The sequence below is a fragment of the Chanos chanos genome, chromosome 1, assembly GCF_902362185.1.
Source record: "Chanos chanos chromosome 1, fChaCha1.1, whole genome shotgun sequence".
NCBI lineage: Eukaryota > Metazoa > Chordata > Actinopteri > Gonorynchiformes > Chanidae > Chanos > Chanos chanos.
Window position 1 is genome coordinate 63,016,466 of NC_044495.1, and position 14,443 is coordinate 63,030,908.

The following is a 14,443-nucleotide window of genomic DNA, read 5'->3' on the forward strand; positions in this document are numbered from 1 at the left end:
GAATGTGAAGCGTAGCTCATGGTCCATGACCTAAACTCACTTATCACCCACTGACTCTTTGTCAAATCTTTACGCACATTTGGCACAAAGTACTCAAAGTTTTGATATCGAATGACAGGGAGAGACAGAACTTTGATTATCTATAAATTTGAGCGATAATCCTCGGTCTTTCATTATCGTGTTTGATGTCAGGACATACGTCAGACAGTAGTGATCCCAGATGACAGATCGCTTTATTTGAACAAACATCTATCTCATTTGAACTTTCTTGAGCGATCACTGAAATCCAGCCTGTACATAAACATTCATGTCGTATCAAGAGACGGCGAGCACCACAACAGCACACTGCGTCGCTTCAGCATAGTGAAGACCTCTAGTGAAACCAGCAGCAGTCTCTCAACGTGCGCTCCATAGTATCTGAAGTATCTGCTATCATCCTGCGTTTTCAGTGAATGATCCGTAGGCCTTCACCTTGTACACTACCTTGTTATCTCGAGTCTTTCTGGTGCTTATAGGCCTATGTTATGAAATGTATCGGTCACATAAGCGTTTGTTTTTGTTCTCGGCTACATTTAGGTTCGTCGGGATGCAGGGGGACTGAAGTTTGTTTGATACTATTTCTGGAAATGATAAGAAATGCTGAGTCAATATTCTGGACAAAAGCTGACGTGAACATAAAATGTGTACGTCGTGGGGGTGTGACACAAGTTTTATTTTATTTTTGTGTGTGTGTGTGTCTCTCTCTCGCCCCCCCAGCATGCGTTTTAATAACTGTTCGTTGCGCGAAAAGAGGCTGTGTCTGATTTAATCTCTAAATCTGCGTAACTCAGGCACAAAGACCTTCACGAGCCCTCACAAAATACCGTCGGTGTTGAATGTTTTAGTCTGTTAATTACCAGCATGAATCCACCCAAAATTCTTACCGGTATTTCTGCACAATGCCTTCCCTTGTTATACAATATATGGGAGAATCACGCCTCACCACGGATTAAACGAGGTATCAAAATACGTCGACAAAAAAATCTATGAGATATTGTGTATTTATTAATATAGTTTTATTTGACATCATCTCATTACAATTCAAGTCCATTAGACCGAAAAGTCGTTCATGTGCTGTCCTTGTAAAAGTTCAGTACTCATCAGTGGTTCGAGATTCATACAATAGCTCCTCTAGTGGACACGAGAATAACACGATTATCACCATAGTAACATTCCGGAGTAAATCTGAATCTGCGTAAATCTGTCTCGTGAAGCGATACATTATATACCTGCACGCTCGAACAGTTAGACTCGCATATTTCCTGTGCGTGTGATGTGGGCCTACACGTGAACTCTAAGTGGCGTCAAAATAAAAAATGTAAAGAAAAAAAAACCCCACCTGAAATCAGAGGTGCGTTCAAAATTTCTGAGTCCAACAAGGTCAACATGACAACGTTTTTATTTATTATCATAACACGTTTGAAGTTCAGGATTGAATTTTCTTTGGTGGGCCGGGGGGGTCCTTTGATTTCTGGTGTGGTTTTAAGGCTTCAACTGAAATAATTTAACCTTTAAAACATTGAAAATACAACATTAAGTCCATTTCACAGTCTCCAGGATATTTGGTTTTCAGAAAAATTCTCTTTGTTTTTGTGACGCAGACTTTTACACAGTTCAAGGGTGGCCCAACTGAAATCAGCTGTTTCTCGTATTCTCAGACATAATCTGTTTATCCAGAGACAACCACAGCATTATTGAGCATGGACTTCAGTGTTGCTAAAAAACATGTTTCTATATTCTACACTTAAAAATAGGAAAAATCACCATTTTCTTGATTTTAGTCCAGTGTGAACAGATTAAAACCTGCCCCAGATACTCACTCCATTTCAGCATTTTGATGTTAAGTTCCAAATTCTGGACAGAGCTGTTTGCTTTAAATGTGGCTAGCGTAAAGGTAAACACTTTGAAGGCCTGTTATTGGCTACGAGTCAACGGTCCTGACATCCCTTGATGTAAGAGATATATTTTTCCAAGAATGTAAGAACATTTCAGTAAGGTATTACTTTCTAAGTGCACTTACTATATCAAATGTGCATTTAGAAATGTGTGGATTTGGATAGCTTATTCGTACATTTAGAACAGTGAATTTACCATATATAACCATATTCGAATGCCCTAATAGATTAACAAATTATCTATTTGTTTGTGTGTCTGTGTGCATCTGTTTGTTTGTATGTGTGTGAGAGTGCGTGTATGCACGTGTGTGTGCGCGCAAATGTGTGTGTGTCTCGGTGTGGGTTTGTCACATGACTATGGTGCTTGTCAGTCACATGACTGTGCATTAGGTTGTGCTAAAATGGCTGCTCACTTATCTTACGGAAGAGTAAATCTGAACATTTTGAGAGAGGCTGCAAGAAAAGAGCTTCGCGAATTTTTGGACAAATGTGCAGGCACTAAGGTAATGTATGTATGATCATATAGGCAAACGCTGATAGATATCTTGTCAGTTATATCACATTACGTTGGTTTATTTTCCTCCTCTGTGTTCCTGCCAAACATAAATTGAGTTGTAATTGAGCCAACGTGATGAAATAACACTCCTGTTTCGAAAGATATTTGACTTGACTTTGACAGTTCGCCGTTTTTATGTTGTCTGTCTTAAGGCTATTGTGTGGGACGAATATCTGACCGGGCCGTTTGGTTTAATTGCTCAGTACTCGTTGCTAAAGGTGAGCTCTGAACTGTAGTAACTGTCGCTTTAAAACACTCCATTGCGGCGTGTTACTTATTTTAAGAAACGTCTTATTATGCATAAAAATAAGAAAGCTTCATATCTTTACTCCTCTGACTTGAACAAAGGGGCCGTGACAGAAATATTCTGTTTGTTTGTAGGAACATGAAGTGGATAAAATGTTCACTCTGAAGGCAGGGCGTGTTCCGCCGGCTGATGTCAAAAACATAATTTTCTTCGTTCGGCCAAGACTGGAACTGATGGATATCATAGCAGAAAATGTGTTGAGGTTCGATTTTCTCTCCTCCCTCTTCTGTTGTGTTAAAACTCTTACAGAGGGATAAAACAGACCGTGTGTGACAGAAACATTCAAATTTCAGAAAGCAGTGTGTCTGCTTGTGCGTGGGCATCTGTGCACAAATATATCTGCATGTGTGTACATGTGTGTCTGCATGTGTGTACATGTGTGTCTGCATGTGTGTACGTGTGTGTGCGCGTGTGAACGTGTATGTTTTAGTGAGGACAAACAGCAGTTACGGGAATTCCACATCCTCTTTGTTCCGCGGCGGAGTTTACTGTGTGAGCAGCGACTGAAGGAACAGGGAGTTTTGGGATGTTTCACCAACATTGATGAGTACATACTGGACCTGATTCCTTATGATGGAGACCTGCTGTCTATGGAGTCAGAAACTGCCTTTAGGGTGTGTACACACGCTCACACTCTCAGATTACAGATGTAAGTGTATGACATTTGTCTGTCTGTATGTCTGTCTCACTGTATCTTCCTGTGTGGCTGCGTGCTGTAGGAGTGTTACCTGGAGAATGATCAGACGAGTTTGTTCCACACGGCGAAGGGACTGATGACGCTGCAGGCTCTGTATGGGACCATTCCACAGATTTTTGGGAAGGGAGAGTGTGCCAGGGTGGGTCAGCCTCAGACAGGACAAATGTTTATTTGTAATGACGACTCGCTATGGTAGTCAAAAGAGATTCTTAATAAGAACTTTTGCTTTCCTATTCTGACACTTGGCTAAGGACAACATGTACAGATCTCTGTGTACGTGTGTGTATGTGTGTGTGTGTGTGTGTAATGTGTAATATGTGTGTGTGTCTCTCTCTCTGTAGCATGTGGCTAATATGATGTTGCGGATGAAGAGGGAGTTTGGGGGGAGCCAGAGCCAAATCCTTCCTGTGTTTGACACCCTGTTACTGCTGGACCGTAACGTTGACCTCCTGACCCCTCTGGCCACACAGCTGACATATGAAGGCTTGATTGATGAAATCTATGGCATCACTAACGGTACAGTCTGAATGCAAAATGTTTATAAATGCCCTGCTGCTTGCGGGACCCCACATGTTGGGGGGTGGGGGTGGAATACTACAATGGGGGGCTGGGGGGTGGGCCCCCCCCCCAAGTATACACATGGAATCATCGTCCACCTATTCACCAGACCTGTTTGTAGTTGTATATGTCAGCTGTTTGTAGTTGTATATGTCAGCTGTTTGTAGTTTCATATGTCAGCTGTTTGTAGTTTCATATGTCAGCTGTTTGTAGTTGTATATGTCTGCTGTTTGTAGTTTCATATGTCAGCTGTTTGTAGTTGTATATGTCAGCTGTTTGTAGTTTCATATGTGTGCTGTTTGTGGTTGTATTTGTCAGCTGTTTGTAGTTTCATATGTCAGCTGTTTGTAGTTGTATATGTCAGCTGTTTGTAGTTTCATATGTCAGCTGTTTGTAGTTTCATATGTCAGCTGTTTGTAGTTGCATATGTCAGCTGTTTGTAGTTGCATATGTCTGCTGTTTGTAGTTGCATATGTCTGCTGTTTGTAGTTGCATATGTCAGCTGTTTGTAGTTGCATATGTGTGCTGTTTGTAGTTGTATATGTCAGCTGTTTGTAGTTGTATATGTCAGCTGTTTGTAGTTGTATATGTCAGCTGTTTGTAGTTGTATATGTGTGCTGTTTGTAGTTGTATATGTCAGCTGTTTGTAGTTGTATATGTCTGCTGTTTGTAGTTGCATATGTCAGCTGTTTGTAGTTGCATATGTCAGCTGTTTGTAGTTGCATATGTCAGCTGTTTGTAGTTGCATATGTCTGCTGTTTGTAGTTGCATATGTCAGCTGTTTGTAGTTGCATATGTCAGCTGTTTGTAGTTGTATATGTCTGCTGTTTGTAGTTGCATATGTCTGCTGTTTGTAGTTTCATATGTCAGCTGTTTGTAGCTGCATATGTCAGCTGTTTGTAGTTGCATATGTGTGCTGTTTGTAGTTGTATATGTCAGCTGTTTGTAGTTTCATATGTCAGCTGTTTGTAGTTTCATATGTCAGCTGTTTGTAGTTGCATATGTCTGCTGTTTGTAGTTGCATATGTCTGCTGTTTGTAGTTGTATATGTCAGCTGTTTGTAGTTGTATATGTCAGCTGTTTGTAGTTGTATATGTCTGCTGTTTGTAGTTGCATATGTCAGCTGGTTGTAGTTGCATATGTCTGCTGGTTGTAGTTGCATATGTCTGCTGGTTGTAGTTGCATATGTCTGCTGGTTGTAGTTGTATATGTCAGCTGGTTGTAGTTGTATATGTCAGCTGTTTGTAGTTGCATATGTGTGCTGTTTGTAGTTGCATATGTCAGCTGTTTGTACTTGTAGTTGTATATGTCAGCTGTTTGTAGTTTCATATGTCAGCTGTTTGTAGTTGCATATGTGTTCTGTTTGTAGTTGCATATGTCAGCTGTTTGTCTTGTAGGGTATGTGAAACTTCCACCAGAGAAGTTCTGTCAGAAGAAGCAGGGTGAAGGGGGGAAGGATTTACCAACGGAGCCCAAAAAACTGCAGCTGAACTCAGCCGAGGAGCTTTATGCAGAGATACGAGACAAGAACTTTAACGCTGTGGGCGCCGCACTCAGCAGGAAGGCGAAAATCATCTCAGCTGCTTTTGAGGTTGGTGTTCACCCCCCATCCGCCAATACCTCCCCCACACTGCTATTCGTCAACATCAGTATGACCCTAACACTACTACTGCTCCTAAATCATCATATATAATCCCAATCTGTTACACTGTCTGTAAACCAGCATGTATAATCCCAATCTGTTACACTGTCTCTAAACCAGCATGTATAATCCCAATTTGTTACACTGCCTCTAAACCAGCATGTATAATCCCAGTCTGTTACACTGTCTCTAAACCGGCATGTATAATCCCAATCTGTTACACTGTCTCTAAACCGGCATGTATAATCCCAATCTGTTACACTGTCTCTAAACCAGCATGTATAATCCCAATCTGTTACACTGTCTCTAAACCGGCATATGTAATCACAACCAGTTACATTGTCTCTAAACCGACATGTATAATCCCAATCTGTTACACTGTCTCTAAACCGGCATGTATAATCCCAATCTGTTACACTGTCTCTAAACCGGCATGTATAATCCCAATCTGTTACACTGTCTCTAAACAGGCATATATAATCCCAATCTGTTACAGTGTCCCTAAACAGGCATATATAATCCCAATCTGTTACACTGTCCCTAAACCGGCATATGTAATCACAGCCAGTTACACTGTCTCTAAACCGGCATGTATAATCCCAATCTGTTACACTGTCTCTAAACCGCCATGTATAATCCCAATCTGTTACACTGTCTCTAAACAGGCATATATAATCCCAATCTGTTACAGTGTCTCTAAACAGGCATATATAATCCCAATCTGTTACACTGTCCCTAAACCGGCATATGTAATCACAGCCAGTTACACTGTCTCTAAACCGGCATGTATAATCCCAATCTGTTACGCTGTCCCTAAACCAGCATGTATAATCCCAATCTGTTACACTGTCCCTAAACCGGCATATGTAATCACAGCCAGTTACACTGTCTCTCAACCGGCATGTATAATCCCAATCTGTCACACTGTCCCTAAACCGGCATATGTAATCACAGCCAGTTACACTGTCCCTAAACAGGCATATATAATCCCAGTCTGTCACAATGGCCCTAAAGACCTTGCTGTCCATCCCAGAACCTTATAGGAAAACTTCTACATTTGTTCATTACTGTCCCATTGTGCATTTCATGATGTTGAAAATTGTATGTAACTGCCCTTTAAAGGCTGTAAATGTCTCCTGTGTTTTCCTGTCCTGTTCAGACATGTCTCACAGCAAATCATATTTGACTGTGTTAATTAATTTGTCTGTTTCTCATTTCCCTGTGGCTTAATGTGACTGATACACACCACCCCCCCTAATCCTGCTCCTCAGTCTATGGTCATGTTTTATCTGTGTCAGTCTGTGGTCATGTTATATCTGTGTCTCTCTGTGTTCATGTTATATCTGTGTCTCTCTGTCTCTTGAAGGTGCTAAAATATCTTTATGTAATTGTGGAAAAGCTATCAAAGGTCTGACAATGATCTGATGTCATGTTCTTTTGACAGTATCTTTGTGTTTTATGTTATATATAACATAAAACTGATTATTCTTGGTACCCAGTTGGCAAACTGGTTTTCTCTGTTTACTGTTGGTACCCAGTTGGCAAACTGGTTTTCTGTGTGTCTCTTTCAGGAGCGACACAATGCTAAGACAGTGGGAGAGATCAAACAGTTCGTATCCCAGTTACCCCACATGCAGGCTGCTCGCAGTTCGTTGGCCAATCACACGTCCATCGCTGAGCTCATCAAAGACATCACTAGTGAGTTTAACAATGCCTTCATCATGCCAGTGAGCCTCAGACCTGAGGCTAACACACAGTGGTGTAGTTTTAATATAGTGTATACAGTACAGGTCTAACAGTTTTTCACTCCTTGTTCATGGTTCAGTTTGTACTGTGAACTTTGGAAAGCTGAATGAGATGAAAATCTTCAGTGCCTCTTATTTTATGGTTTTTCTGTTTGTAAATGAGCGTAGGAAGACTGGACCATGAGCTTTTTAAGGCTCATTTCCATGACAATGAGTGAAATAAATGTAAACATCAGTAACTTTGAATGTTCTTCATAAGGAACTGAGATTTGAGCTGTGGAAAATGGAGGCGAGAGCAGAGGTACTCAGGACCCTCAGTGTCAGTACTGTTGCTTGTGCCATTTCAGCAGAGGAACCAAATGACAGTTACCAAATTACCAACCACTGCTGTGACCTTTCCCAGGTCAATGCGTGGCCACTTCAGTATAAGAAAAACACATTGCTGCTGAGAGAAGCCTATACGTCAGATCTGCTGTATTCATTCCATTCATTAATGACACCATGTGTTTTATTGTTATTTAAAGTGGTTATCTGAGTGACCCTGTCATTAGAACTGTGATAATCATCTGCTCAGTCAAAATGTACACAGAGCACGTGGTGAGGATGGGGCAGATCTGTTTTCACAGTGAGAGATGGAAAAGGCATCCCAGCTTCAGATGATGAATGTTAACGTTATTCTTAATGATCACATTAAAAAAACCGTTTGCGTAGAGAACCGGAAGTTCTCCACAGACTCTACAGAACCGTGGACTGCAGAGCCATGGAGTACAGAACTGTAGTTTCAACCATTACATTCTTACAGTCCAGTGCAGCTGGTGTTGTTTTGACTGCATTTTGGTGATTACTGCAGGTTATGCTTGGAGAGTGACCTGAGCGTGCTGTTAAACTCAGCGTCTGTTTTGTGTCTTTCAGCATCAGACGTTTTCTTTGACAACCTGACTGTTGAGCAGGAGTTCATGACCGGGGTGGACACAGACAAGGTTCTCCACCCAACTTTCCCATCCAGTGTTTTCATACCAGATCGCCTGACCATAGACACAGCGTACTGACCTTTAGGCACTGCATGTCCCATGCTCCTGTTCTCTTACAAACCCTTTTAATACTTTATCAGACCTTCTGCCATTGGAATTCCTAGAGATATCAGTGTGTGTGTGTTGTGTGTGTGTGCGCCTGTCGTGTGTGTGTTCGTGTGTCATGTGCATGTTGGCATTTGTGTGTTTGTGTGTTTGGTAAAGAGTCTGTTCCCTCCCTTCTTCAGGTGAACACATATATTGAGGACTGCATTGCTCAGAAAGACCCACTCATAAAAATCCTGCGGCTTGTCTGCATGCAGTCGGTCTGCAACAACGGCCTCAAACAGAAAGTTCTGGACCATTATAAAAGAGAGATCCTACAGGTAGAACCGACAGCCTCCCAGTCTGTATTTCCTTAGTTTAGTCTTGAAAAGAGAAACAGTTCAGCCCTGTCTGGAGTATTATTGTCTGTAGACTCTGAGTATCAGAGACTCATGGACTGCAGGCATCGTCGAGAGCCAAAACGAAGCCAGTCAGTCTACAGGAGGAAAGCAGTATGAATGTCAATTAATGTGATGGGGTTTTTTTCTGCTGCAGACATATGGCTATGAGCACATCCTCACACTAACCAACCTGGAGAAAGCAGGACTGCTAAAGCCTCAGACCACAACCAGGAACAACTACCCCACCATCAGAAAGACCCTCAAACTGTGGATGGAGGATGCCAATGAACAGGTGGACCAGTGGACGGGCACACGGAGACCAAACCTCCTCACTGTTCGGGGGGGTGGGGGTTACTCTGGGTCTGTGTAACACACACACACACACACACACACACACAGCGCTTAAATGTATGTTTGTGTGTGTCCTCCAGAACCCAAATGACATCTCGTACGTGTACAGTGGGTACGCCCCGCTGAGCGTTCGTCTGGCCCAGGTGTTGGCGCGGCCTGGCTGGCGCAGCATAGAGGAGGTTCTGAAGATGCTACCAGGGCCTCATTTTGAGGAGAGACAACAGCTGCCCACTGGGCTCCACAAGAAACGTCAGTATATCATAGGAAACACACACACACAGACATCAGTGCATCATATTAAACACACACACACACCCATGTCAGTACATCATAGTAAACACACACACACAGGCACTACATTTAATCTACATGCACACTGTAGTGTGTCTGTTCTTGGAAACACCGAATGAGTGTTAATTTAGTTAGCAGTGAGTGATTTGCCAAAGCAAACAGCATAAACAGCATCTCTAAAGAGATGGTAGAGGTTAGATCATAAACACGAGGCCACTGGCTGTGATGGTGTGTATGTGTGTATGTTTGTATGTGTGTGAGTGTGTGAATGTGTGAGTGTGAGAGTATGTGTGTGAGAGTATGTGTGTGAGAGTATGTGTGTGAGAGTATGTGTGTGTGAGTGTGAGTGTGTGTGTGTGTGTGTGTGTGTGTGTGTAACATGTCACTGCTGGTCCTCTGTTGACCAGACATGTAGATGTTGAAGATGCTCCGTGGATGCAGGACTCTGTTAAACTGCTGAATGCAGGAGTCAGAGGTTATCAGTGCTCTAATAGGGCTGTTCCGATTGTCTCTGTTGCTTTGGTCTGGTTTGTGTCACAGGTCAGCAGGGAGAGAACCGGACAACGCTGGTGTTTTTCCTGGGCGGGGTCACGTATGCTGAGATTGCAGCTCTGCGCTTCCTGTCTCAGATGGAGGACAGCGGGACAGAGTACATCATTGCCACTACAAAACTCCTCAACGGAACAAGCTGGATCCGCTCGCTCATGGACCGCCCAGACAATCAGTCCTGAACCCCTGGCCCCGCCTCCCTGGCCCCGCCTCTCTCATCCTCCCACAATGAAAATGAAAGAGTGTAGTGTGGTCATGCTTTCACTGATCCAGCTCAGCAGACTCTACTAGTCTGACCACACACACACTGTGAGAGTTTAAAACACACACACACACACACACACTGTAATAGTGTAAAACACACACACACACTATATTAGTTAAAAACACAAACGCAGACACACTGTAACAGTTTTCCAGACACACACACACACACAGACAGTAATAGTTTTACACACACACACACACACACACTGCATGACAGTGTGAGAAACTTGCTGGTGCAGATGTCCAGACTGTTCCGCTCTTTCATGGCCTTGATTGACTGAATTGCGTCTGTTTCAGTGACGTTGGTGGAAAAACCTGAACACACTGGTTGCACTAGGAGCATTCTGACCCTTTGCACCTCCCTGTCTCACTGCTTATCTGAAGAACTGTCCTCCCCTTCACTGTCTTACTTTTATTTCATCTTGTCCTTGCGATGTCACACAATAACTAAATACTCCTATAATGTTCATGTCTTGCTAAGCATTCTCAGAACAGTGTGAACGGAGACAGAGAGGGTTAGGGTTAGGGTTAGGGTTAGTTGTCAGAGAGAGAGAGAGAGAGAGAGAGACAACTACTTCTGCCCTGTTGCACATGAGCCCAGCGTGAGTGGACACAATCTGCTAACTCAAGCATAAGCTACAACCAAACAAAGTCTTTAAGCAGCGTTGATTTGTGTACATATCCCACAATCCACCTCACTGTCTTCAGCTCATCCTTCTTCGTTTTTTTGTTCATAGCATCATGACGGTAATATTGTGGAACATACCCTGTGTATTAATGACATTGTAAATAAAAACTGTGTGGAAACAGGCATATCTAGTCTCGCTGTATGTTCTGAATGACATATGAAGTTCAGTGCATGGCATCAGCTTTAATAGTAAATGAGTGTCAGCTGTAACAGTTAAGCCAGAAGAAATGTCGGTTCTCCAGGACAGAAGACTATTTAACCGTAAAGGACATGAGAAACTGAACGATTTGATCCGTCCACCTGGTAAACTCTGATAACACAGAAGTCCAGTGACTCGACTTTAAGGCTGATGGAAGTCACACTTTTTGACACTGAGGTTTGGCGGTTTCTCTCTTGTGTCTGTCACCACAGTCAAAGACTTAGGGGTTACTGTTGGCCCTGATCTTCCATTCTCACATTGGAAACATTTCTAGAGTCACCTGTTCCCACCTAAGGAATGCTACACATCATGTTCAAGATATGAGCAACCCAAGCTAGACCACAGCTCCATTAGCACATGACTGCATTTACTGCAGGACTGCTCACCTGGCGGCCCGCGGGCCAAATCTGGCCCAAAAGCAACTTATAGTGGACCCAAAAACAATTGCGATCACAGCAGTTAACTGTGGCTGAGTAATTTGATTGGACAAGAGCCATTCTGTGAGTGCTGATATATGTGGTTTACCAGCACTGGGACACATAACCTATATATTACTGTACTTTACAGCACCATAAACATATACACATACACTACCCATATACACATCTGTCAGCAGGCTCAAACACTGACCACAAAACCCAAACATTTCTGCCTGATGAAGAAGGCATTGTTTTGCAATCTGGCCTTTTTGAAGCTGTAATTAAATATCCCTAAACTAGAGTTATTAGAGGAGCTCCAGAAATGCTGGCACATGAAACGTATAGCTCTAACACAAGCTACTCTGAAAGCTACGGTTTTGCTAGCTTTAGTTTAGGACCATCTCATCAAGAAAATAAATTTATCCGTGTTGTCACAACTTGGGCACGACAGGCAGGTTGAACACTGAAGCACAGGAACACTGTAATAATGTGGTTTCACATTAAACACTGTATGTATGAAGCGGATTTTTCTCTTGTAATGGGTGTCAGTTTTAAACACATAAATCTGTGTCACGCAGTCACATATCTATGGACTGTGGTAAGTATTATTTTGTCCAGTATGTGGTGCAGCGTGGAGTGCAGGGTCGAGCAAACAGAGTATAATTGGGGCGCTCGCACGGAAACGTCAGCAGCTCGGCTCTCCTCAGAGGCAATTAGTCCTATAAGAGGCTACCGATCATCCGATAATGGGCTTCTGTCTAAAGGTCTGGCCCTGAAATGGAGCATTATTTGACAGCGGAGGATGCTGATTGAATTAAGAGGCCATTTGCTCCTTGTTCCGGTCTAGTCTTACTGCAAAGGAGTTGGAAGTTGGATGTCGGCGTTGGTCGATAGGCTGTTCGTGATCGCCGGAGTACATACAGGACTCCTAAAACCAGCGGGATACGAGGAACAATCGACAGAGAGCAAAGGCTCCTATCGGTCGACACAGGCCTTCCGCCGTTATCCACCGTTTTAAGCTTCCAAAGTGACCACATTACACAGATATGTCTTTACATCAAATGAGCCTGTCGGTTTCAAACAATTTTATATAATACTATTAGAATACATCCCTGAACAAGAACCCTACGATCTGAGCACTCAATTTCTGTTGACAGTTTGTCTAAATTTTACTTTTCCCTGCCTGTGGGAATTGAAAGTATGGTTGTGGCAGTTGGACAGTTGAGCCTGTGACTGAAATAACTGTTAGAACATGTCAAGACTAGTAAGAGGAGCAGGTGCGCAAGGCGCGGTTGGTGCCATTAGGAAGACCCATGGGTTTCATGGTTCTTGTAATCAATTTAACTGCTTTAGCCACTCCCACAACATCAAGACTTGAGCCAGGGCGGACCAGCGAGTTTGCTTTAATCAGAAAAAGGAAGAAGGAAAGAAACGGTGCAACGAGACGAATGAGCGCGCGGATAATCCTAATTTTGTTTTTCTGCAGGGACAAGGGGGTACTCTCAAGTAAGTGTGCATGGCTGACTAGTTCCAATAACCGACAAAAAACAAACAAACAAAAAAAAACAATCAGATGTTAATCATAACTGTGTACTATTCGTAGCGTTTTCAAAACTTCGAAGAGTTTATTGGCTAGATTTTGGATTTAATGATATTGCATGATATAAAGTAAAGCACATTTTGGAAAGAGAATAATCCAATCTTTTTTCCCTAAACACGCCATTTGGGAAAATATCGTAGATAATATCACAAAAATGTGATTTTATGTTGTGCCTTTTGAGAACAAACAAATATTCTGCCATATCTAAGAAATACCTGATGTATTGCCTAGATGTCTTTATTGTGATAAGATGCGTCTTCATATATTTACGCAGAAATCGGTGAAAAACTTTCAGTAGGAAGAGAAATGATCGGAAGAGACCTGTAACAGTGGCCTAAGTGGCTTAGAAATTTCTATTCGTAAATCAGAAATTTCTGGAATTTCGGTGCGCTTGGTTTTTGCTTGTTTTAGTTATGTAGGGAAGAAAATTTAACAGTTTTTTTTTCATCTTTGAAGCTCTGTGCTGTGTAATAATAACAATAATAATAATAATAATAATAATAATAATAATAATAATAATAATAATAATAATAAAACAACAACAACAACAACAACAATAATACTAATACTAATTAGAGATGGATAGAATTCATTACAATAACTATAGTTATCATTATCAGTAGTAGTTTGAATAATTTGAAGAATATAGTATGTATGTATGTATGTATATATATATATATATATATATATATATATATATATATATATATGCCTTATTTCTCTGTTTTCCCTACGGATTTCTTTCCTTTAAAGGACTCAACAAGTGTCTGTTTGTCGTGGCAAGTTCTGTTTTTTATGCGGAATACTGGGTCTCATAAAAACATGTGAAGGATAATGGGATGATTTGATGCATGCAGTACCTACAGCCATTTAGAGTTTTTAATTATTCATTCACTACGACGTCTATGAAGCTCGACAAGAATGCACCAGCTCAGCATATAGCACGAAACCTGCACCCTGCTGGAACGATCCAACTTTAATCGTTTTATTTCTTTGCATTAAACAGGTCATTACATTTGAGGATCACTGAAAACTTTTGGAGATGGAAGCGTGTTTTGAACCGGAGCCCTTAAGCATCCGCTTCCTCCGGACATTCCGCGAACTTCTGCAGTTTGTATTATTCACTTACACGGTGCTTTTTGGGTCCCTGATCCTTGCTGGCTGGACCACATATTTTGTAGTCG

General features: G+C 41.9%; 1 protein-coding gene across 2 annotated transcripts; it reads left to right on the forward strand.

The window, feature by feature from the left end:
* Positions 1-2,335: 2,335 nt before the first annotated feature.
* On the forward strand, positions 2,336-10,403 carry vps33a (VPS33A core subunit of CORVET and HOPS complexes). 2 transcript variants are annotated; one of them, XM_030778439.1, is made up of 13 exons: positions 2,336-2,437; positions 2,643-2,708; positions 2,872-2,999; positions 3,228-3,411; positions 3,517-3,633; positions 3,836-4,010; positions 5,450-5,643; positions 7,266-7,392; positions 8,352-8,419; positions 8,698-8,835; positions 9,050-9,187; positions 9,327-9,495; positions 10,078-10,403. In XM_030778439.1, exons 1-13 carry the CDS (start codon positions 2,336-2,338, stop codon positions 10,266-10,268), a joined length of 1,797 nt encoding a protein of 598 aa, XP_030634299.1. In that variant the 3' UTR covers positions 10,269-10,403. The 2 variants fall into 2 exon arrangements, with proteins under 2 accessions (XP_030634299.1, XP_030634307.1); XM_030778447.1 differs by lacking the exons at positions 5,450-5,643; positions 7,266-7,392.
* Positions 10,404-14,443: the final 4,040 nt, after the last annotated feature.

Excerpts from the sequence above, each read along its gene's own strand:
- vps33a (XM_030778439.1), top strand. The coding sequence starts at position 2,336 with ATGGCTGCTCACTTATCTTACGGAAGAGTAAATCTGAACATTTTGAGA. Across the intron at positions 2,438-2,642 it reads ACAAATGTGCAGGCACTAAG|GCTATTGTGTGGGACGAATA; the intron begins GTAATGTATGTA and ends GTCTGTCTTAAG. Across the intron at positions 8,836-9,049 it reads ATAAAAGAGAGATCCTACAG|ACATATGGCTATGAGCACAT; the intron begins GTAGAACCGACA and ends TTTCTGCTGCAG.